Source organism: Hipposideros armiger, unplaced genomic scaffold, assembly GCF_001890085.2.
Source record: "Hipposideros armiger isolate ML-2016 unplaced genomic scaffold, ASM189008v1 scaffold_54, whole genome shotgun sequence".
Taxonomy (NCBI): Eukaryota; Metazoa; Chordata; class Mammalia; order Chiroptera; family Hipposideridae; genus Hipposideros; species Hipposideros armiger.
In genome coordinates, this window is record NW_017731404.1 from 2061243 (window position 1) to 2086644 (window position 25402).

At 42.6% G+C, this 25402-nt stretch overlaps 1 protein-coding gene across 3 annotated transcripts in view; it reads right to left on the reverse strand.

The window, feature by feature from the left end:
• Positions 1-8237: 8237 nt before the first annotated feature.
• ADNP (activity dependent neuroprotector homeobox) overlaps positions 8238-25402 on the reverse strand; it is a 34751-nt gene continuing 17586 nt past the window's right edge. For 2 of the 3 annotated variants that reach the window (XM_019640929.1, XM_019640930.1), the window contains 3 exons: positions 19892-20004; positions 18035-18127; positions 8238-13692 (listed from right to left, as the gene is read on the reverse strand). In XM_019640929.1, the coding sequence (XP_019496474.1) occupies positions 10585-13692; positions 18035-18127; positions 19892-19999 (3309 nt within the window). In that variant the 5' untranslated portion in view covers positions 20000-20004 and the 3' untranslated portion in view covers positions 8238-10584. Of the gene's footprint in view, positions 13693-18034; positions 18128-19891; positions 20005-24702; positions 24828-25402 lie in introns of all 3 variants that reach the window. The other variant, XM_019640928.1, reaches the window with a different exon arrangement.

Here is a 25402-nt window from a genome sequence, read left to right on the forward strand (position 1 = left end):
ACACACACACACACACACACACACACACACACACACCCCTGATCCCCTGAACAGCAGACTTGCATTAGAATCTCAAGGAAATCTAATTAACGTATCAGGGATGACAGCTGCCAAAAGTTGAGTCTTGCCAATGTTAGGACGATTTTTGGAATGAAAAGCTATAGGTGGACCCTGGTTTCAAGAAGAGCCGACATTGTTCTGTGCAGATCATTTCTGTAAATTTTCATAAAAGATTTTTATAATTTATTTTAAATTATGGAAGTCTGATTTACATTCAGCAAGGTGCACCAAGGTGAACGGTTCACCGAGTTTCCACAAGCGGAACACATCCGTTTAACCCTCCCCGAGATGGAGAAACCCCCACACAAATGTGGTCAGCACCCAGAAGCCCCCCTGCTCCCTTCCAGGCAGTGCCTGACCCCCAGCCCAAGCCAGCACCACCCCGACATCTAGCAGTGCAGATGGTGTCGCTGGCTTCTGCCCTCTGTGGTCTGGAGGGTGAGGGGAGGCTGTGCACACGGTGTGTCATCTTTGTGTCCGGCTTCCCTGGCTGACACTGTGCCTGTGGGGGCTTCCCTGTTGCTGCAGATCGTTGATTCTCATGGCTGCGTCATATTGATTGCAACTGTTTTTAATGAAGGAGGCTAGATAATCGCTGTGCCCCAGTCTTCTCAGGGAGAGCATAGATTCTGTGGAAAGTTAATTTTTCAGACAAGTGGTGAGGACACCAATTTCCGGACGGCCAAGCGTATGTTGATTGCTGGAGAGGCCCAGGCTTCCGCCTCCCTCCAGAGCCTGAACCAGGGAGGGGTGAAAGGGAGTGTCACGTAATCCAGTCCCAGTAACTTAAATGTCCTAAAATAGAGACCCGCAGGACCAAGGCTAAGAACTTATAGGCTCTGTGGTCAGCCTGTCTGGGTGGCACCATCATCCCCTGTATGCCTCAGCTGTGTGACCCTGGGCTAGTTGCATACCTTCTCTGAGCCCAGCCTCCTCCTCAGTAAAATGCAGAGAATAATGGTACCTGCCTTTTGGGCAGTTGTGAGGATGCAATGAGATGACCTGCCTGAGTGGTTGGCTCAGGGCCTGGCGATGGGCACTGGACAAGAGGTGGCTGCTGTTACGGTGACTGGGCTGTGTTTCTCAGTTGACCTGTGGCATTCAAGAGCCTCAACAGCGAGAGACTTAGGAATTGTCCTTAAATTTCAGAGTAAGAACAGGTCATGAAGAGTGAGAGCTGCCTAAAGTCCAGCTAGCTGTCTCTGGGTTTCTCTGTCAGTGGATTCTTTTAGCCCCCAAGAACATCTATGGGGAAAAGGTGACCAATGAACTAGAATTGGTCATCCCAAGTTCCCTGGGAGTTGCAGTGCCATGAATTTTTAGGGACACTTGGAGACCCCTGCAGGAGGGAAGACCAGGACACAGAGCCTGCCGAGAATGCCTGACCTCGGTCCTCTGAGCTGCTGGAGGCCCTGTCCTTGTGCCAGCTGACCTGATGGGCATCCTCTTTAAAGCAAGTGCCTGACTTAGTCCTTGTCAAGTAAATGAAAGCCCTGACCACCGGCTTGAGCAGGCCCCAGAGCCCGTTGCAATGGTCACTTTGTAGCCTAGGAAAGGGCAGCCTTTTTTCTTTATTTTGTGACGGTTGTTGGACAGGGATGCCAGTGAAAAGGCCACTGCGAATTTTCGTAAGAACCAGGTCCCTCGGTCAGTCACCTCCCACTTCCCCAGTGGATATGAACCATGTCTGTCAAAGCAAGAGGGTTCAGGACGATGGCCCACAGGCTGACAGAAATGTGTGGTTTGCCCTGAACTGTTTTTAAATTGTTTTCATGTTGAGACAACTGGGTAACCATCTGGAAAAGATAAAGTGAGCTCCATACCTCACTCTGAACGCCAGGAAACGTTCCAAAATTCCAAACGGATTAAGGAGGAGTTAAATGTATAAAATGAATTTATAAGGGGGCAGAAACATTAGAGAATCATACAAAATCCAGAAGCCATAAAAGATAGGTAAAATTGATTATATAAAAACATTTAAATCCTCTGCATGGCAAAAACAAACAAAACTCAACCAAAAAAACAAAACAAAAACACCACCAAACAAAACAACATCCTAAGCAAATTCAAAAGGCAAATGACCAAAAAGACAAATGACAAACAGGAAAATGTATATTTGCAGCTTGTATCACAAAGGGATAATCTCCCTAATGTAGAAACAGCTCCTATGGAGAAATATGAGACAAAAAATTAGAAAAATGAGCAAAGGATATGAACAGGCATTTCACAGAAAAGAAAATGCAAAAGGCTTTTCAACATTTGAAAAAGACTCAACCACAATCTATACCAGTAAGTATGAAACAAGATTGAAATTACTCAGCTTTCACTCTTAGCAAGCTGGCAAAAATGAAATGTTTTGATGGCACCATGGATGAAATTTTGAATAAAACGTGCATTCTCATACATTGGTGGGGAGCCATTGTCATGGAGTACCTATCAATGTTAGAAATGTATTTTCTAACGTTTGTCGGAAAAGTCATGATGCATTTTTGCAACGAAAAACATAGAAAAAATACATCATGACTTTTCCAACAACCCAATATATACCCTTGAACCTAATAATACCACCCTTAGGGATCAAATCTCCCAACATACACACACGAGAGAAATGGTAAATGCAAAAGGTTATTCATCGTGCTCTGATCAGAATAAGAAAAGATTGGTGAGAACGCACATGTCCATCAATATGGGACAGTTACATTTGCCATAAGTTCCAGTATGAAAAAAAAAAAAAAAGGACAGTTACAGTAGTCCATACATACATGGTTGGGTGGAATCTCATGAACTTGTAAAAATGGATCAGGAGCCATTTATGAATTGGTGTGGACATATCACCAAGATGTGAAAAACCAAAGTGCATAAAAATGTACATGGTATTCCATCTGTGTGAGCAAGTGAGCAAGTGAGCAAGGTAGGCATTATAATTCTCTGGAAGGATGAACAGAAACTTGAGAACAGTGAATATCTGTTTTGGGTGGGATGTGGGCTTTTCACTTTTTACTTTTGCATGCTTTTTGATATCTTGGTGTTGGCCTATTCAAAAATCCAATCGAAATCAGTTGCCAGCAATTAAAAATTAGGACAGTCAAGATAAAGAATGGATTCCCAGTTTCTCTTCAAACACGGGAATACCTGGCCATACTGGGCTCATGTTCTTCCCTGGCAACCATGAGCTAAAGCTGAGTCGCTGTAGAGGGGCCGTGCTCTCCAGGTTTCTCTTGTAGCCAACTTATTTCACTAATTTATTTTACCTGCGTAGTCTGTGTGGGCATCTGCATTTGAGACCCTTGAAACTTACTCCCAGGATATGTGAAGAAATGCAGCTGGGTGGAGGATGGCAGTTCAAGCAGTGACGAGCAAGTATCTCTGTGCCCCAACCCCAAATTCCCCAGGTGGGGTGTCCCTATAGAAGTGTGTGCTTTCCATAGCTCTCCTTTTGGGGGTGACTGATACCACATTAGACAAAGACATCATAAGAAAACTACAGACCAATATCCCTCATGAATATAGGTGCAAAAGTCCTCAACAAAATATTAGACTGAGTCCAGCAGCATACAGAAACGATTATACACCACAACCCAGTGGGACCTCTCTTATGAATGCAAGGTTGGTTTAACATCTGAAAGTCAACCAATGTAACACATGATTAAGAAAGGTAAAAAACCATGTGATCCCCTCCAAAGATGCAGAAAAAGCATTGGACAAAATCCAACATCATGATAAAAGCTCTTCTTGGGGTGGAGAGGGGCGTTCTCAGAGAGGAGGGTTGGAGGCTGGGCAGACACACCCACAGGTGTCTACTTACCGGCTTACCTACTCTCTGGAGATGATCTGTTGACCCAGGCAGCTGGAGGCATCAGGGCATTTTCCTCCCCATATTAAAGCAAAACCACACTTTGTCTTACGGTCAAGAGCACAACCATCTTTGAGTTTGGAAGGATTCAGAGGAATTCTGGCTCTGAGCAGCTGTCACAGAATTTCCTCTGTGAGTCCTATGGGCTCGCTGTCGATTCAAAAGCATTAAAGTTCTTATCAGTAATTATTGGCTGGATGCATTTCAGGCTTGTAAGCCACTGGGGAGGGCTAGTGGGGTTGGAGGCGTGCCTCTGTCTCCTTTACCGGGACTTGTGGTGAGTATGGCTTCACTGGCTACACATGATGTGAGTTTGAGGCAGCAGTTAAGGAGAGGACTGCAGCAGACAGATGCATTTGGTCAGGATAAACACATGGTTCCCCTGAAGAACCAAACCATCCCAGCCTGAGTGCTGGAGGCCGGCCCCTTTACCCGGAAGGACTTCCTCATTGCGTCTTCCAAGGAGCCACTCCATTCAATGTAACAGGAGCATTTCATCAGCACCACTGTTCTGGGAGAGCCGAGCCCGAGGCGGAGGAGAGGGAGACCTGGCGAAGCGCCCCGAGAACAAGGTAGGTGCTTTTCTTCTGTTGGCATATCCAGGAGCCGAGTGTGGCTGCAGTGGTGACACCAGCCAGGGAGTCAAGTGTCTGTTTAGGCCCATGGTCTCGTTGCCCCCGGCGAAGTGGAGACATGAGGGCACTAGCTTGCACACGTAAAGTTGTTTTCTACACACAGGTGACACCTCTGAGTGTAGAGATGGGGGTGCTTAGGCTGTCTCACAGGTGTTTGTTGAGTGGGGCAATAGAGAAAATGGTCTTACACAGGAAACCACTGGCGGCAAATACAGGCATCAGGGCAAGGCTCACACTGCAGCCCACGTTCTCTTGTGTATGTGTCTGAAATGGTGGTTCTCAGTCTTGGCTGCACGCTGGTGTCAGCTGGGTCACCCCAGACTGTTACAGCAGAGGCCCTGGGGGCAGGGTCCTCGGCTCGGCTAGGCTTCAGTGCTTCCCAGGTGACTTTGTATGCGCCTGGGGCTGGGGCCCAGTGCTTTCAAAGAGCAGTCAAGAGGCTTTTCAAGGATGTGCTCCTTTTCCTCAATCCTAACAACTGCACCTTCTTTCTGTTTTCCATGCTGCCCGAGGTTTCATTTGAAAAGTGAAGTGGCCTCAACATCTGCCTCACGCCTTCCTGAGCGGGGTGTGGAGCTGGGTTTGAGTTGGTTTCCGGTTTGGGTTGAATTGATTCCACCCCAGCTCCAGACATGGATGCGGACTGGTCTAAGCTAATCAACGTAATTCTAGCTCAGAGACTAAGAGCACTGGCCTAAGCCCCGCAGCCACAGAAACTGCTTCTGGAATGGTCTCATTGGTTCCGAGTTTAGGGCTCCCGTTCAATAGTGAGAGGGGAAACCCTCTCTCATGGAAGGTGAATAGAAGCACCTGATGAACACCAGGGCGCCTGCCTACAATGAAGGTGACCACATGGGTGTCAGAAGGACAGAGGACCTGAGCCCTTGCTGGTGTCACCGAGCAGCTTGCCCCACTCGGGCACAGCCACTTAACTGTGTGTCCCCTTTATTAAGCCCAGTCTGAGTTGGAGTTCCTGTGATCTGCCAGTGAGAATCTTGTTTCATATAAAAGGAGTCTAAAGCCAGGTAAAGAGAATGAGGGAATCACAGTCTTCCTTCCCTGGGAAGCGCTCTGAGCCGGAGCCCAGGCTGGGGCCACCGGCATGCAATAGGACTCAACAAGTCCCTGAGACAAGGCTCATCCAATTCTTTCAGTCTTGCCTGGGCCAAGGAGAGTCTCATTGGGATGCTGGTGTGCCCTGCAGTTTCCTTTTTAACAGAGCAAGTCTCAGGCTCACAGCTTTCAGCAAGCAATCCCAGGTGGCAACAATGGGGTATCATGTTTGTCTTTACTTTTATGGAAGCCTTCGTGAGTGGCAAATAGTACTGGTTGTCCTTTTTGTGTAGAGACAGTTTCCTCCACCCCCCCCCCATTTTTTTTAAAGGGGAGTTGAAACATACTAAGTACATAAAGCAGTTGTTAGGCAGATGTGGCAAAAATGAGGAAGACGGCAGTGTGAATGAGTGTGGTTTGGAAACGCTGTGTCAGGGAAAGTATGATGTATTGGTTTGGGGACTGGGGCTCAAGTGTCTTTGCATTCATAGCAGAGAAAGCCTTTCTCAAGAGGCGAGTCTTTAGCCAAGATCAAGGCTGCATGGTGTGGCTGGGAATTCTAGTGGCTGTGGACCCAGGCGGCCTGGGTCCAAGCTGGCATCTCCTTTGTCCCAGCTGGGGATCTTGGGACAAGCTAGCTTCTCGGCACCTTTTGGTCCTAAAACCCGGAGCTAATCCTCCCTTTAACAGGACTTTTATTTGGGGGGAGTGGCAGCGTTGATGTGAGGACTCAAAGGATCTCGGGATCGAGTAGCCTACATCTACAGCCAGTCCCAGGAACTTGAGAGTATTTGGTTAAATGTGCGCTCAGGCTGTGTGCTGAGCTCCAGGCAGGTTTTAGGAAGGAGGTCCCACTCCTAGGAAAGGTGCCTCTGGGCTGCATGTCCCCTCCTGGGTGGACAGGGCTGTTGGAGCTGCTCAGCTCCCTCTTCTCAGGGAAGCCTGCGTGATTGTGCTGGCAGATGCAGCGGCCTCCGAGGCAGGGTCTTTACTTTTAATTCCTGGACTTCCAGATGGCTGCTTCACTTACACAGCTGTCCCTTTTCTGCCCCCGTCGAGAGAGATGGCAGCCAATACAGTGCTTACATCAAGTACACTGGAAAAGCCCTGCTATTTTCTAGCCTCTTGCTTAGTTTCTAAAAGGTGAACAACTTGCCTATTAGGATAGCCAATGTGCTTCACTTAGTAATAAGACATAAGGGCACAGGAAGGTTTTTATTGCCAAAACCAGTGTAGGTTTAAATGGCTGTACACTTGAGTTCTGATGCTGTACTGGGGGGTGTGGTGGGAGGGGTTGGTTTGTATTACCGATGAACATTGTACTCTGAAAAATGTACACTTGCAAAAAACTCATTTAAATAGAGAAGATTCTGCCCTTTTCCATTCAGAGCACGTCCTGGAAATGACCACGGGTCTTCCATCTTGTGTCTTTCTTAGCTGGAGCTCTTCGAAATTATGACTTCAATTTTTAGGATATGCACCTTTCACCTTACATGCAGATTTCTGAACACAGCCCCCACTTAAGTTGTAATTGCACTAGATTCAAGTTACAGTGAACGTTCAAGTGGAGTAAGTTGATGGAACAGCAGCAGGATGCAAAGCATTACTAAATGGTGACCCTCCTTTGGTGCGAGTTTGGATGCTTTCAAGCAAAACTTTCAGTAGTTGGTAGAGAACACCTTGTTTTTATTTTCTAACTTGACTGTCATCTCAGCTGAAAGTCTTTTTCTAGAACACCTCACAATGGCCAATTGATTTGTTGGAACATCACTTCAGCATGATGGGAGTAGCCTCTTCCTTTTGTCTTCTGGGGGTTTAGTATGAGTTTTCACATGACCCTGATGAAACATGCCTGCAATTGATACCGACCCAATGAGCAAACAGGGTGGGTTAGAAGTGGGGTCACAGTGGGTAGGTAAGACCATTGTGGGAGGGGTAGAAGGCTCACCTGATGCTCTGTGAAATCCCATCTATTCGGTAAGTCCTACTCAACTGTTGATGAATACTGCCCATCATTCAAGCTAAGTGGTTCTCAAGCTTTAGTGACATAGAATCACCCAAAGATCATTTGGGGGCCCCATCTGGAGGGAGTTTGGTAGTGGCAGCCTGTATTCAAGATAGGGGAAACACCCCTTTCTGTGGCAGTACCCACTTGGCAAAATCAAGTTTAATTAATGGCTTCTAGTGAAGTGTTTCAGATGGGGCACGCCCCTATCTTGTCTAGATGGTTTTCAGACCGGACGCTCATTTTCTCTATTGAAAGTATGCATTTTTACAAATGGGCAGGCACGTGGGCCAAACGAGCTACAGGGTAATAAGAAGAGATCCTTTTCTGGTTGGGTCTTAAGAGGAGACAAAGAGCTGTTTGATAGGGGCCCTGTAACTGCTCAATGACAGGGAGCCAGAGATGGGACAGACAGTGCTTTGGTGTGCCAGGGGAAACCAGTGCTAGTCGGACTCTGGAACTCACGGCCACAAGAGTGGGAAGGGCAAAAAGAAAAGTCCCCTGGAGTTATGCTCTTTGTTAAAATCTACGGAATTTCTCAATCTATAGTTTATATTCTCTAATTAGAAGCTGGCAGTTTGCCACAGCTTTTATTTCCAGGTTATTCCAAAAGCAAACAGTAGCAACAACATTCTTTTAAAACGGCTTTTATTGAGACACTTTTAGGGCTTCTGCAACATTTCTATTTGGGAATCTTCATTTCCAATTCTTAGGTGGCTAAACTCTTTTCTGAATGCCAACAAGGTTCACTCCCACACCTTAGCAAGGAAGTGTACCCGTGCCTCTGCTCAAATGTCCAGCCAGGAACCACCCCACACACTATTTTGCACAAGTCTCTCATTAGTACTCCATGTGGGACTCCTAAGTACAGGCCAACTTCTTCCCACCTGTTAATTAGGCAGAGTAATTTCAAAACAAATGTGAGATGGCTTCACTTCAGCTGGTATTACTGATCTCAAGTAAAAGACCTTCTCAACACGTTTTTCTGATTTGGTATTTGGGGACATCCTGTCCTAAATATTAGCTGGTGTTCACAGAACTTATAGCCTAACTGTAGAACAGAATTAAATAGCTCCACGTTAGCCCCTAACACCCTGAAGATTCTATTCCTGCGCTTTCTTCTCCTGTATTGTTTTTGAGTAGCATGACAAGATTTTAGGGGAAGGCTGGTCAAATTTCTACTGTCAGGTAACAAAAGCATTAACAGGACAAACCTTGTGGAAAGAGAAATTATGGAAACCAGCCACTCTGTAACTCTTCAGGCCACCTGAGAGGTGACTGACCAGCCTCTGCCCTCTACATGGATGGGAGGATCCCATCATTGTTATAACTGCTGGAAGCGGCCTGACTGGCCATCTTGTAACTTCCCGTTCTCTAGTGTGAGTTGCTCTTGGGCACCTATGCATCATAAACATACCAGCTTCTTCCATCTTGAAAGCCCTCCCAACGTGTGATCTCCAAAGCCTTTTTCTTAGTAGCAAGATGGTAAGAGTTATAACAAAAGAGAGTACTTGCCTGTTTAGTACAATTGTTCCCATTAAGGTGAAAACTAACATTTACTTCATTTAGAAGAAAGAACATCAGGGCATTAAGATTCTGCTTGCAAATTAATGCCAATTTGTTTACATCCTTTTATCATTGAGACATTTACATATATATAAGCAGGCTCTGCTCCTTAACAAAAGGGGAACTGAAAAACTCAAGGATGTTTATTTTAGCAGTTAAAAAAGAAAAAGATCAAATAAAACCAAAAAATTTGTAACAGGTGCCTTGAAAGAAAGCATTCTTTATGCCCATAGCAGATCTTGGTCTTCCACAAGTTTCCTCAGCGGCTGTGGCTTCCATCTCTGACGAAAGGGAGCCATGGCATCAACTGGCACAAGACATAATGGGCACACACAACTGTAATGTGTAATAAAGCAAATATTTACATTAAGCACAATACAGCAATTTATTTAGATGCTTAAAATGAATACAAAGGGAAATAAAGATCACAAAATTATACAAACTACAACAGTGTGTCATATATTAGATGGTATAAATGAATACACCAGGTGGCGTTTAACTAAAGATAAAACTAAATATCCAAAATGCAGCACTCGTTGGTTTGCTGCTTCAACACAACACACTTTCATACAGATCTAAAAGGTGTCAAAATTAGTAGCTGCAAAGTCAATTCTTGCATGTGATTTTTAGCTTAAAAGATTTCAGAAAACAGATCTGAAATACCAGTTTTTGTTTTGTCAGCTGTAATGTCAAGGATATTCAGAACAAGAAAAAATTCTATAATACAAGAGAGTCCAGATATATATCTTATGTGGCTGGCCTCTGTTGCAAGATTGTACAAGGTTATGTGCAAAAACTAAGTCTGTCCGAAGGTTCATACTAGCATAATTTCAAGCTTTGCTAGGTCAACTAGATATGGCGTTTAATACACAGCAAGGGCAACACTGAGAAAAGAAACAAATCTATGATGGGTACACAATAACAATATCAGCATCACTTGAATAGGTCTAAAAGACTGTACAAATATACATTTCAACTATTCAGAATGAATACATGAAAAAAAAATCAATTTTCCCCAAAGTCTACTATACACATTGGACTGGTAGCTTGTGTGTTGGCCCTACACTACCATGTAAATCAGGATAACGCTTCTCAATGACATCCCACCAAACATTTTACAGAGGGAAAGAAATGTTGAGAAGGCAGATAAAATAAACCTCTGCTTTTCCTCATGTGCATTCGTGAGCCACCAGCTTATTCACATTTAGTTACGGTGTCTGCCACAAGTTCGGAATTAAACCAATCACGTGTCATAGAAATAACCATTGGGATTGCAGTGGCCACCTGTCCCCACAGCCTGATGACCCAGCACGCAGAAGGCAGTACCAGTTAGAATAGAGCTTTGCAGTCAGACTAAAAGGAGCACAGAGTTCCAGGCTGCAGCATGTCACTGATGCCAGGGCACCAGGCACTTATGCCTGCTGGCTGCTCAGTTTAACTCCCGTTAAGCTGCCATGCATTGGCTCAGCTACTCCATCAGTCATGTTGTCAAACTGCTCCCCGTCCTCACTGTCAATTGTGCTATTCTGCCACTCAATCTGTGGGGTGGATAAGCGCTCGTCATTTTCAGATGCATTCTTCCACTGTGACTGGTCCTTGGACCAAAACCCTTCAACTTTTCCATAGGAACTATTCTTCCATTTCAACTGCTGTCTGTCACCTTGCATGGTAGCCTTTTTTTTGGCAGCTGGCTTACTGCTCCTTGCATCTTCACTCTGGGAAGACTCATCGGACCAGGTTCCTGGTTTGATTTCGCTTGTGTTGTCCTCAAAGTCTGACATTTGCTGGGAACCAGGGCCGCTCTCCGATGGAGAAGCACCATCTTTCCATTCCACGTCATCTTGGTCAACCTCACTATCAGAGGCATCATGCGTTAGTTTGGTTGGTTCCTCAGTCAAATGAATAGTTTCATACTTTGAACCATCCTCGTCTTTTTGGTCTAGCTTCTCCTCAGATTCTAAAGCATCCTCAGAAATTACCTTCGGTATGTGCTCCTCCGGATTATCATTAGGGATTTTAGGCTCAACTTCAAAAACAGGGTCAAAAGGGCTACCACTTCCATTGGATTCTTCTTCCAAATTTTCGAAACTGTCGGAGGAACTGTCATCTTCCTTCCCAAGGTTGAGCTTTTTGTCAGCAGTTTTACTAGCGTTGACTCTGGAATCTTTCTCATCATGATTTTCAAACAGCCACTCAGCATCAAAATCCATCTCATGCTTAACTTTGTTTAACTCTTTCATGTTGAAGCCCAGTAACACACCAGGCTTGTACTTCTCACAGTCCCTGACACACTTCTTCCTCTTGTTACTAAAATGGGAAGCAATGTCGCTCTTCCACAACCATAAACTGGCCGCCAGCTTCTCAATCTCTCTCCGGGTGGGATAGGGCTGTTTGTTGAAATACTTTGTTAGGAAGCTTTTCCTGGCTTCATAAGAATCGTCTTCATGACCCTTGGGGTCTAAAGCTAAAACAACAGGCTCCTCAGGCTTCTCTTCAAAGAAGCTGGGTGAGTCGCTATCATCCTCTAACTTTCTCTTTTTCAGCAAGGGGAACTCCATTTGCTCGTAAGTGCGCTTCACAGGTACCAGTCCCGGTGACTGATTAAGCCGAGAGGGTGCATTTGTCTTATCCTGGCCATTCTGGGTCTTTCCAACGCCCCTGCAGTGCACCAGATGCAGAGTGATAGTGGAGGCGGTCATGTTGCTGGTATACACACCAAGGCAATGGATACATTTGTAGGTGAGCTTTTTCTCCACCGGATGAACCGTCTGAATAACCTGGTGCCTCTCTCGTAAGTGATGTGCAAGTGCATCAGATATGGGTCCTTTTAGGATTGAAAAGCAAAGAGGGCAAAGGGTTTTCCCGACATCTTTTTTATAGGGCACTGCAGCTTGAGGTGAACTTTTAACAGGGATATCTGCCTTTTCCTGAGCTTTTGGCTGTGGCTTTGGAGGGACTGGAGGGTTATTTTGGGCATGGTAAGCAACAGACTCAGCTGGGGCATCCCTTAGGTTGTATGTGGTTACAAGGAGGTGAATGTTAGTGTGACTACCCTGCTGCAATGTCAAATCAAAACTCAAAGTAGAATCTGTTTTAGGTCCCATCTCTTCATCAATGTGAACCATCCTCATGTGTGCCGCCATCTTTTCCACATCATTGAAAGTTGAACGGCAATATGGACAAGACAGACCATGAATTAACATATGGTTGAGCAGGGTATCTGTGGGCAAATAGCGATTACAGTAGAGGCATTTGCTAGTAAAATTGTGTATTTTCATAATGTAGTTGGCTACTGCTGGGACTTTCTCAGCTTTGTGTTCTTTTTCGAAGTGCACACTATAGACATTCTCAGGAAAAAGCTCATTACAGATTGTACATATTTTCCACTTTTGAGTTGAGGAAGTATTGGCTGGGGGAGGGCCCGTGGCAGCTGCAGGAGGTTTGGAACTGGACTGACCTAATACTCTGGATGCCTGTGACTGGGAGAGGGAAGGAGACTTTAACTGGCCTGACGAGAGAGAAGAGGCATTAGCAGGCTGCAGAGAGTATCTCGCTGGTGCCTGGGACCTCTGCTCCGACCCAAGCCCGTATGATCTCCCATTTCCACTTGGAAGCAACTGCTTCACAGACTGAGACTGCTGAGGGATGGAAACTGGGGCGTTGCCGCTTAGACCCAATCGCATTGACTGGCCAACGCCGTAGCCCTGGCCTACAGACTTGACTCCATAGTTGTTCTGCTGTAGGTGAACATTGGACATCATGTTGACTCCTGTAGAATTTAAGTTAGGCTTTGGTATTGAGAGTCGATTCACCATCTGCTGTGATGGCAAAGACCGGACATTTCCGGAAGCAAGGGAACCAATTCTAGATTGGAGTCCCATGCCCTTCTTCTCTTGAGGTTTGGGAGCAATTAGCATCAAAGGTTTGGAGCGGGGAACTACCACGTTTGTGTGGCCAATCATGGCAGTGACCTGATAGCCTATGCGTTCATGGTCTTCGATGACATGCTGTACCAAAGCTTCGTAGGACTTTGGCATGAAAAGGCATCGTTTGCAGTGGATACTCCCCTCTTCGCGGGCATTTGGGCCTAAGGGGACGGCACCATTGAGTGATTTTTCACCGGCCTTTGCTATGTAAGGTGCTGCCACATGCTGAAAATGTTCCCTGTAAATGTGCTTCCTAACGATCTCGTACAGAGGGTCTCGGTAAGTGCACTTCTTGCAGTAATACACAGCTTGCTCCACACTGTCAGCCTGTTTAGGTTTAAGGCCATCGCTTCTGCTTTTATCTTTCAAAGTGCTCAGGCTGCTACTGGGTGCGCTGGCATTCGGAGCATGGAATATTTTAATGTGTGTTTCCAAAGTCTTTTTGTCGGCATTGAAGGTACAGTAGGGGCAATTAAGAAGGATCCTATTTTCAAAGTCTTCACTATGGACATTCCGGAAATGACTTTTGTAGGCAGAGAAGAATTTTGAAGAAAATGGACAAGCGCTGCAGCAAAAGGGTTTTGTCCGATAGTCCTAAAGAAAAGACAAAACTGGAATCAGAATGCCACTTCAGATAGGCAACAACAGGTTCTAAGTTTTTGTTCAGACATTCTCTGTTTTTAATAGACACGTTATTCTTTAGAACCAAAACTAATGCATTGGTTTTTCTTTTGCAAAATAAATTTATGTAATATAAACTCAAATGAGAAAGCTGTTTTAAACTAAATACTTTTGAGTCCTAAAGCATAAATAAAAGTAAGTTCTCCCTCATTGTTTAGAAAAGACCCGAGTCACATTTGCTGATTAAATTTAGACAAACCAAAGACATATACTACAGTTAGAAATGACAAGAATAAATTATGTGCAATCACTTTCTGTGAATCAGTAAAGCTTCGGCTTTACTATATGGTAAAATTCAGGGCCCACAGTGTCGTAGTACAATTAGGCAATAAAATATAAAGATATACCTTTTATCCTTCCCATCATGGAAAAATTTTCATAGAAAAAAGGCACATCTTCAAAAACCTCACACATTTTTTTCCCTCTGAGCAAAGTCCAGTGTAGTATTCAGATTTTTCATTGCTTATCAAAAGAACTGATTTGAAAAGCAGGCCGCCTTCTACAAGCCATGCCATTGCTTCTCACCAAGAGCAGTCCCAAAAGAAGTAAAGAAGTAATGCTTTGATTCAAATTAAGAAGTTAAATAAGAAAATGTCCTACAGACTGTAAGGAGCGCATGGTGTTAGAAAGCCAATAAAGCATCGCAGAACATACTGGTATCTAAGAGTAACTTCCAGAATTACGTTCACTCACACTTGCGTAGTTGGTCCTTTGATGAAGACAGGTGCAACACAAGGTTGGCCAGGGGGTGTCTCTTTTCCCTAGAAACCTACTTTGTTTTAGATATTGATTTGAATCAAAATGAAATAATTTGCTCTTCCTTAAAGCTCAATCCTTCTTTAGTGTTAGAATAGAGGCTTTGGGGTTCATAAAACGGAACAATGTGTTCTGCTGGAAAGCTTCTGTACTGTACTCTTAAGACTGTTGGTTAATACTTTTTCCTGGGGTAGTAATAAGAAAACTTAAATGGAAGTAAGTCTGATCCTCCCCTCTACAGAAAAAACAAGGACTGCAACACAGACACAGAAAAAATGATGGATAACCTAAATGAACAGAATGTTGGAGGGAACATTTTAGAAATAGGAGCCAAAGTACTTGGGGCAGGGGTGTGTGGCACGCTGGTATACAATGGGCTTCAGAACTTTTAAGTAACAAAATCTCTAAGTTTTACACTTGAAATTTTATTCAATGACAAAAGAGACATAAAGTTCTTTCTAGCTTTCCCTGACATTAAGAAAATATGGAATACAGTTATGCGTCGCCTAACAACCGGGATACGTCTGGAAAACTGCATCATGAAGTGATTTTGTCGTGTGAACGTCGCAGAGCGCACTTACACAAACTTTGATGGTCCAGCGCACTACATTCCTAGGCTGTATGGTCTCGCCTGTGGCTCCTAGGCTACAAGCCTGTACAGCATGGTACTGGACTGAATACTACAGGCAATCTTAACACAATGGTTAAGTATTATGTATCTAAACATACCCAAACATAGAAAAGGTTCAGTAAAAATATGGTATAAGAGATAAAAAATGGCACCCCTGTCTAGAGCACTTACCATGAATGGAGCTGGCAGGACTGGAAGTTCTCTGGGTGAGCCAGTGAGTGAGTGGGGAGCGAGTGTGAAGGCCTGGGGGACATGAGTGTGAAGGCCTGGAGAACGTGACTGTATGCTACCGTAGACTTTAAACGCTGTACACCCAGGCTACACTAAATTTATAAAATACTTTTTCTTCAATAATAAATTAACCTTAGCTTATTGTAACTTTTTACTTTATAAACTTTTAAAACTTTTCTGACATTTTGTAATAACACTTAGCTTAAAGCACCTTGTATAACTATACACATTTTTTTTCTCCATATCCTTAATTCTAGCAGCTTTTCTCTATTTTTTTTTTTTTAACTTTTAAAACTTTTCTGTTAAACATGAAGACACACAGGGTCAGTATCATCATCAATATCAGTGTCTTTCACCTCCATATCTTGTCCCACTGGAAGGTATTCAGGGGCAATAACATGCATGGAGCAGTTGTTGCCTCTGGTGACAAAGCCTTCTTCTGGGACACCCCCTGAAAGACCTGCCCTGAGGCTCTTCTTGAGGAGGTGTCACTCTTTTCAGAAATATGTCTATGGTGGTTTGCTTTTTTCACTACAGATTTGCTTCTAAGCAGATAACACCACCATGAATGTTCATCTCTACTAATGAGAACCTTTTGGTGTCCGGGTCCACATTTTCAAACTTTTTAAGGAACTTGCTGAGGTCTACCAAAAGCTTTTGCCAAATATTTCACTGTGCATTTTCTTGGGGGTTCTTTTTCTTCTCCGGCACTTTCCTTTTCTCTTGCCTTCTTCGGATATGTGTTCCTGTTCTAGTTTCAACAACTCCTCAGGAACCACCTCTAGAAGCTCCTCAATGTGATCCTTACCCAGACCCAGATTAAAGTTGTTTGTCACCTCAACCACAACCATGTTGAGTTTTGCAACCTCTTCATCCTTGGCAAGTCCTTTGAAGTTATGGATGAACCTCTTGAGTGTGTTCTTCTAGATGCCTTTCATACATTCCTTGGGCTAACATCAGCCCAAGCCCAAGCAAGTTTCTTATGTAGTCATTGATATTGTAATCCTTCCAGAATTGTGTCAGTGTCTTCCTCAGTTGCAGCAACAGCCTGGGCAAAAGTCCTTCTCAGGCAGTAGGCCTTAAAAGCTGTTGTAACTCCTTGAATCCATTGGTTGGATCAAAGAGGTGGTGACTGGAGGCAGAAACACCACTTTGTTATTGGGATGAAGATGACCAATAAAAGGAAGATGTCCGGGAGCATTACCAACAATAAGCAAAATCTTGAAAAGTATGTTCTTCTCCAAACAGTACCTGTCCATTTCGCTGGTGTTAACAATTCAGGAGGGCATCTTGGAAGAGGAGCTGGGTCATCCATGACTTCTCATTGCTTTTGTAGTACACAGGCAGAATTTACTGACATGCTTGAAGACCCGGGGTTCTCACAGTGCCAGATCACAAAGGGTTTCACGTTGTCTGCAACACTGCTCTCAAGCAAGACTGTCTATCCCAAGACTTGGCACTGACTTGGCCTCCTTATGGATGAAAAGTCCTTTCAGGTACCTGTTTCCAGAATAGGGAGGTTTCATCCATATAGAATATTTGCTCTGGCAAGTAATTTCCCTCTACAATCAGCTTAAGCTGCCTTCACACCTGCACTTGCAGACTTACCCCACTTTATTCTTGAATCCTTTAAACCACCCACAGCTACCAGTAAATTCAATATCGTAGTTGGGTCTAGCCTTTCCTTTCCACATCACAAACATTTTGCTTTGGCTGTGATCGTCATGGTGATGAGAGGTATACGCTTCTGTGTCTGGTTTTTAATCCAGATCATTAGAAGTTTCTCCATGCCTGATATAGGCCACTCTCGAAATTTTGTTAGTGTCGTTGACTTCAGTGAAGCAGGTCTTTTAATAGCTTCCGTCCCTTTGTTCTTGTTCTTCAAGATTGTAGCTATGGTGGAGTGGGACATGCCTGACTGCCGAGCAATAACCATCATCGATTTTCTACCTTCGTAGTCCTTAATCACTCTTAATTTTGTTTCCAGGTCAATCATTTGATGTGGCCTCTTACTGTCAACATTAGCAGTGGATTTTGTACACTTAGGGGCCATGATGAACAAAACAACACAAGATGAAATCAAGCACAAGAGAAAATGATGCAAGCAAGAGATGCTGTAAACAGATGTATGAGGCTGCTGCTGGTGTAATCCAGTGTACAGCAAACTTCTTATGTAAGTAGGAAGTACACTCTCAAATAATAAAAAGTATAGTAAACATATAAAGCAGTAACACAGTTGTTTATGATCATTATCAAATATTACTTACTGTACATAATTGTACGTGCTATAGTTTTTTTAATTTTGACGTGCTCGTTTTATACAACTGGCAGCACAAATTTGTTTACACCAGCATCACCACAAACATGAGAGTGATGTGTTACACTACTAATCTTACAACAGCTTCAACATCACTGGGCAAGAGAACTTTTTCAGCTCCATTATAATCTTACAGGACCACCACTGTATATTCAGTTCTGTTACTGACGAAAACATCATGCGGCGCAAGACTAATCAATTTTGACATTTTCCACTTTAGGCTGTTGCGTGCAAACAATCCATTACTATGAAAGGCCTAGAGCTAAGAAGGGAGTATACCAAGGATGATGCCATTTGGGGATGTCTCCTGTGCCACTTACCTGGTTTTTTGTAAGTGAAGGGTCCCACAGTCCTACATCCTCCCATGTAGTGTTTTTCAAATAAAAGTCATTAGGTTCAAACTGTTTAAAATCCTAGAAAACAGTGAAAGAAGTTTACAAAAACATATAGGTATCAACTCTACCCAACCTTACATATATATCCTATCTCTTAACTAGGGTTGGAGTGATGCACTGGAAAACCAACCCCACCAAGACTAAACTAGGGGCCTTAAGGCTCTTAGGAAATACAAAAAGGCATATGGAAGTCGCACTGAGCATTTTATATCAACCAAACATTCCCCTAGTGGTTAGACAGATTTCCAAGGAAAACGGTGGAAGTTCTAATTCAATAAAAAATTTAGCCACATATTAATACCAAAGTACCCTTCATTAGAGTATTTTAACTCTTCAGTTGTAGTATTAGAATGTGCTGTGATGTTCACTTACAGCACTACATACATATGTGATATTCTGGTTCTGTGCAATAAATAAAATTGCAGGTGGGGTAGGGGATTGGACTGGGAAGAAAACGCAGAATTTCTGAACCCCAAAAGGAAGCAAGCTATTCAAAGAAACAGTATTATGTTACATTTATACTCTTATATAAAAAATAAATGGCCTGCTTCCCCCCAGGCTAGGAAGATATAAAGTCTTACGGTATAATTCCCCTTGCTCCTAAAAGGTTCACAGTTCAGTGTAGGAAAATCAAGTACATGTAAATTTCAGGCTATGTATAATGGGTATAATAATGGGAGGAACAAATCGAATACAGGATAGAAAAGGTACCTTATCCTTTGCATTACTTATTCTTGTGACGGTGACCCCACTGAGTGCAATGCGAATGCCCTGTTTCACTAGGCAGAGTACCTGAACCTGAGGGGCTGGAGAGGGAGTAGAGTGAACTTCCCACACTGGGGACAACCTAAGAGAGTAGCCCACGTCTGAGAAGCTTCAGTCTACATGATAAGCCCTAGACTATTATTAGTGGTAATAAGGAAAAGAAAACCTGTTGAATGAGGAAACTGCTTTTTTACTTTCAATTCCCTCCAACCGTTCACTGAGTGCCTATATGTGCCCACACTGTGCTAGGCATACACAGATGGACAAGGTAGTTATGGTCCCTGACCAGCTGGAACTAAAGGCTAGTGGGGAAAACAGTTTTAAACATTTCTTTTCAATCAGAGGCTTTGATCAACTAACTGTAAGACCTGGAGCAATGAGACCTGAAAAAGGAGGAGACCAATGCACTAGCTATCCTGCAGGGCTATTATCTAGCTCATAGAATACAAAGGCTAGAAAACCAGTTTGTAAAGTCCAAACTGTTATACAAGGGGAAGATAATAGTCTATGATGGGTCAAAAGGGCCAACAAATGCTCAAATCCTGAGAAAAGAGACAGCAAGCACCCAAACCACCAGGCCTCAACAACAATCAGAGGTCGACCAGAACATTGAGGCGTGTCAGACGTGTCAGAATGAGACAGGCTCTGGTCCCACAGGAAGACTCTGCCCATGCGAAGCTGTGAGGCAGACCTATTCCCTTACTGTGTCCTCATCTGTAAATTGGAGATAAAAATTCTTACACCTCCACCCCCCTAGGTGTTGTTTTAAGGATTTGAATTTAGAGATACTTTTAAAGCATCTAGTAAAATGTCTGACGTGAGTACGCCTCAATGGTAACTGCTTTTGCTTCAGAATGCAAAGATGGAAAAGCCATTTTAGGGAGAGAGCTCTGGCGAAGCTAATGTTGTGGTCAAAATGCAGAATCATGCCTAAGAATTAACCATTCTGGCCCCTGACACAAAGTAACCAATCAGAAGCTGAGTTATGTTAAAATTAAAAAATGACATGCTACTTACTTCTATGTGTTCTTTACAGTATTCCAACCCAATGTCACTAAGTATTTTTTTCACAGTTTTCCGGGCTTTTCTTAAACTGCCAAGATTGTTGACAGGAAGTTGGAACATAGTTTCTATTGGAAAAAAAAATTTTAAGTCAAGTCAAAACATGTACAACTTGTTAATATTTACTAATTCCACTGATGATAGGATCAAAAACCCTGGTCCAACCTCACAAAAAAGGTGAGTATCTAGCATGTTCTGAATACTTCAAGCAGGTAGGCAAAGTAAGTGCTCTCTGATCTTTTCTATTTTTAACAGGACATTTTCTGTTATAGATTGGCTATAAGTCTAATCTGGCCCAATTTGATTAATTTTTTTTTTCCCCCTTTCCTTAGCTGAGCCATCCTGCCACCTGTTGGCAGCTCAGTGGCAACTCAGCTCGGGCTGGGAATCGAACCGCTGTTGCTCAGAGATCAAACTCTTGAGTGAGCTCTTAACCAACTGAGCCACTCGGCCGGCCCCCCAATTCTGATTAAGTGCTTTTCCCCTTGTGATGTTGAACCTCTGAAAATAGAAAATGCTCAGCACTTCAGCATCATTACCACATAATTTTGAGTGCCAGGGAAAAGCAGCTTTTGTTGTCTGAGAACTGTCCTACACATTGCTATGGTATTCTTAAACATTTTTTAAAGTTTCTGTATACTACTCAAACTATGACACTAATCGTTGTGTAATTTGCCCCTCAGCCAGCACCACACCTGGGCAAAGGCATTCACTTATGGTCATGGAATGAATGCTGAGATGGGGAAAGCTGGGCACTCAGCACCAGAGCAAATAATGGTTAACTATTATAGATTTCTGGGGATCCTTTTAAAAATGAAAAAAATGTAGGTGTGTGAGGGAATAAAAAAACTATTTAAGTGACCTAATATATCAAAGAAGAAGTTTAGATCCACTTTTCCCAAGTTCCTTAAAAACAAAGGTTAAGAAAATAAAATTAGTAAAACTTGGGTGGTTGAGAAATCGTATGTCTTCCAATAAGAGCATAAATGTTTCTTATAAAGTATGGTAACAATTTATCATCAATTTAATAATCTATATTTTACAGAATATAAAGTAGTTCTAAAATCCAAAAACAAAGGCGAAAACAAAATCATCAGGAATTAAAATTTAAAACATGCAAATCTGCTTTTCTAATAAATAAGGGCTGTTACTCTTTAATACCCTACCATCTATAAACCACAATAAAAAAGTCAACTAATCCAAATGTAGTAAGATGTCACATTACCTCATTTATTATTCTAATCCAAAAGTCAACATTAACTATGAAAAAGGAAGGAAAAAAAAGGGTGAAGCCTACCAAAACATACAATAATTCCTAGAAATTCTGAATCTGGATATGTTACCAGAACTTAGAAGTCTCAAAATATTCTATATAAAGAACCAAAGTGTAATTGAGGCCAAAAGAGAAATTTCACAGAGAAATTTCACTGAGAAACACTTATCAGCCTTCTCATCTTCAAGATGGAATTCTTGCTAGTTATGAAACATGACTACAGACAATATCCTCTGTCCTCTCTGCCACCCAATAATCTGTATAACATTTAGCTAATAACAGCAGACTTAGCAGTCATTTCTGATACAAATTAATGTGCATTCAAGACCAAATCTATTATTCCTTAAGGAAATTTGATTGCTAAATTGTTTTAAACCATCAAAAAAATTAACAATTTTAAACCAGAAAAAGTTTTTTTTATCAGTTTCTTAATAAAACAATCCCACAAACCAGGTCATCAAACGCAGAGACCAGGCATCAAAATGGATGCCCAAAGACATCCAAGCCTGAGATGAGACATCCTGTTTCTCTATTCATTTCATAAACTCTCTGTGGGCCCAAATCCAGTTCTTTTGGAACTTCCCAAGTTAATCCTGCTTCACTTCAGAGCAGAGATGGGCCCAGAAGCCAACCATTACTGGTTTTCCCTGTCTTCTGGATAAGCAACACAACATCTCAGCAAAACAAATACACAAAGATTTGGATATGCTGCCACCATCAAAGCTACCAGTCTATATAGGAAACATCCAAGGGGATCAAACTGCAGCTCAAGATAAAGGAAAACCAATTTTCCTATGCAAAATACCAGGCATTCTAAGTGCCTACCCCCGGCTAACAAAGTTGTCTGAAGACCTCCCAATGAAGCACCTCACTGCATGGTGGGTACCCAATTTATCCACCTACAGTTCTGAAAAAATGAGTATGCGCATAAGAGAACTTCGTTACAAGAAACTTACAATTTATAAAAAGTAACATTTCTGCCATAGAGTAAATCTCAAGTTTACTTACTTAGGCTGAATTTAAAAGGCTTATAAATAAAATAGTGACACTGTTTATTAGAAAATGCTGTATAAAAAATGGCTCTTTGTTCTATGATTAGCAACTAGGAGGAACCAAAATTAAAGTTTACACTGAAAGATGTAGGACAGTCTAAGGTTATAATTGTCTTCATGGCATTTCTAATAACCTTGGGAAGTCTATCATCTGCCCCTTTCTCCAGATGGAGGTGCCCTCTTCTCTATGTATTTATTATTGAGGCCTTTTCCAATATTTTGTTCATCTGGAGCTGGAATAACACATTCGCATGTGTTACCAACCTCAAAAGCATTTACAAAGTTTTTTTTTTTGCTTTAAATTTAACACTTTTCTCAGTATATAAAACAGGCACACAGTGCAGGAACATAAGCAAAGAAGGCTCCCTCCTACTCCTATCCTGCAGCCACGCAGCTCGCCTCCCCAGAAACGGCCACTGTTACCATTTCTTGTGTATATCTCGAGCTTTTTCTACACCTGTAACAGGCCAAAGGTTCCTTGAAAGGAAGCCTCCAACAACCTCTATCAGTTAATGTTAGAATTATTATGGGTGATAAGAAAAATAACTCAAGGGTCCTAAATACACACACACACACACACACACACACACACACACACACACAGTAATGCCTTGGTTTGCGAGCATACTTCGCTCTGCAAACAAACTACTCATATTGCAAGACATCGCTCATTTACCAAGTTAAAATATATTAGGAATGTTTGCTCATCTTGTGGAACACTCATAAACCAAGTTACTCGCAATCCAAGGTTTTACTGTATATATATGTATTTTCCCTACTGTGTGCTGTTAAGAAACAATTTCAAATTAACAGCTGGCTCCAGGGTTCATTAATGTTATCTATTTGATTCTTATTTAAATACCTTTACAAGAATTATCCCCACTCCTCAAAAGCCCTTTGAATTAGAAATCTGGACAAGGGGCCCATACCTTAAGTAACTAAAGGGTAGAACAGAGTAAATAGGAAATCAACTGCCAGTTTCCATACTTTTCAATAGAGAGATAAAAACAGAGTATTTACAATCATTACTCTTAGGGAAGAAGGTATTTTACAATAATGTCAAAAACTGTGTAGCAATGGGCATTGAAAGCGACGCAGAGAAGTGGGTTTCCTTTCCCTCCAGAGCTGTCCCCAAGGGGCTAATCCTTTCTCTTGAGCCGCTGTGGCTATCAGGATGGCTATTTTTCACAAGGGCAGCACCATTACTCCAATACCAAGGAGCGCTCCCTTCAGCCAAACCAAGAACCTCTCAGCTCATGGCATAAAAAAGGGAAAATACCCAATTTAATAGAACGGTATCATTGTTCATCTATTTACCAATCATTTTCAGAGCACCTACACTTCACCAGTCAATGTTCAAAGAATAGAGAGATGAAAAGGACACAGTTTTTCCCCTTCAACTTCCCCATCAATTCCAGGGATGGGCTCTAGAGCACACAGTAGGCACTAGGTCACTGGAGGAAAAAGATACTTGTTTGTTTTGCCTGCCCAATTTCCTCTTGGACCCACTCCTGCTGCTACTGATGTGCAGTCAGTTAAGAGGCTCCATTAGAGCAGAGTGTACATGACTCAGGTAAGCCAAAGAGTATTCTATCTCTGTAGATAATGATTAGTACAGAGTTGGCCATGTGATCCAAACAGGGCTGACAGTGATACTGAAAAGCAGAGTCAGGACTTGCTACAATATGGAGAAAGCAGACGGAGGGAAAGAGTCCTGGTTGACACTGCTTAAGGTCCTCAATCCAGCTGTGCCTGTGCCTCAAAGATAGCCTCAAAACACCACCTCTGAATTTTCAGAAACAAGAGCAAACACATTATCATTTTTGCTTAAGCTTTGTTTCATGTCACTTGTAACCTAGTCAGACCTGTGGTGGGACATAGAAGAGAAAGTGAATAAGAGGGAAGATGGAGAATTTCATGCAAAGTAATTATACTTGTGAACTGGGTCTAGTAGGAAGAATAGGAGTTTGCCAGGAAGATAAGTTATTCTGAAACATGCTTTGGCCCCTGGTTTCATTAATGAAAAACAAAACACTATATGGAAAGAGTCAAACACTTTCTAAATGCTAAAAGAATTTGGGGAAAACTCAATGACCCACTAATAACAGTTAATATTTGCATGTGTTTAACAAGTGAAGATAAGTAGCTTTTGGTAAAAGCATACTAAGACCTGATGAACTAGACTTAAATCATTCATTTTTCAGAATGATTTAAATTCATTGTTGAATGATTCAGCCACACTCCTTTTTCCTATCCATCTTTGCAATTTATACCCACACTACTGATTGGGGCCAAAACATTCAAGTTTTACTAATCCTGGGCCAAACTCCTAATCACATGCTTAAGAAAGCAAGTCAGGTGACCAAAACGAAAATCTAAGACCTGTAGCCCTAAGCTACAGATGATTTAAAACCATATAAATATATATACATAAGACTCACCAAATACATGCACCTCTGTCCCCTCCAAATACCAAAAGCAAAAATACTCCTTTACTCCAAGTACAAAGAGGGTAGCATAAAGGCAGAGAGAGCCTGTCTCATGAGGCAGTATCTGTAGACTGAATCTGTATGGGGGGAAGGATGATACAACATCAATGACTGAGGACTTAACTGAAGCATTTTGAGAAACATAATCATTTATGAAAAAACCCCAGCTCTGCCAAAAGGCTTGGATCTAGTCAGGTGTACAGTAAGTCCCTGACTTACGAACAAGTTCCGTTCCGGAAGAACGTTCATAAGTCTGACAAAGTGAGTCGTATACACCTTTGACACAAATATACAATGTAAAGCATAAAAAAACTAAACACACACACACAAAAGTACTGTAAATGAACTTTTACAGCTACCTTAAAATGGTGGCGCAGTACAGAACAACTGGCATATACAGGATTGCATGGAGTGAACTGACAAGAAGGGAGTTACTAACTGGAGGAGGGAGGGCGGGTGGGAGATGGTGGAGCTGAAGCATCATCAGCAATAGAAGGTGGAGGGCAAGATGGAATTTGGCCCACACCTGATGTTGATGACACAGGTTTTTTGATGGAGTCAATTCTGTCTACCCTCTTGAAAAAACGATCCGGTGATGTCTGAGTAGTAGCTTTTTTTCTCATCATAGATTACTCTGTTGCACTGGTTGGCA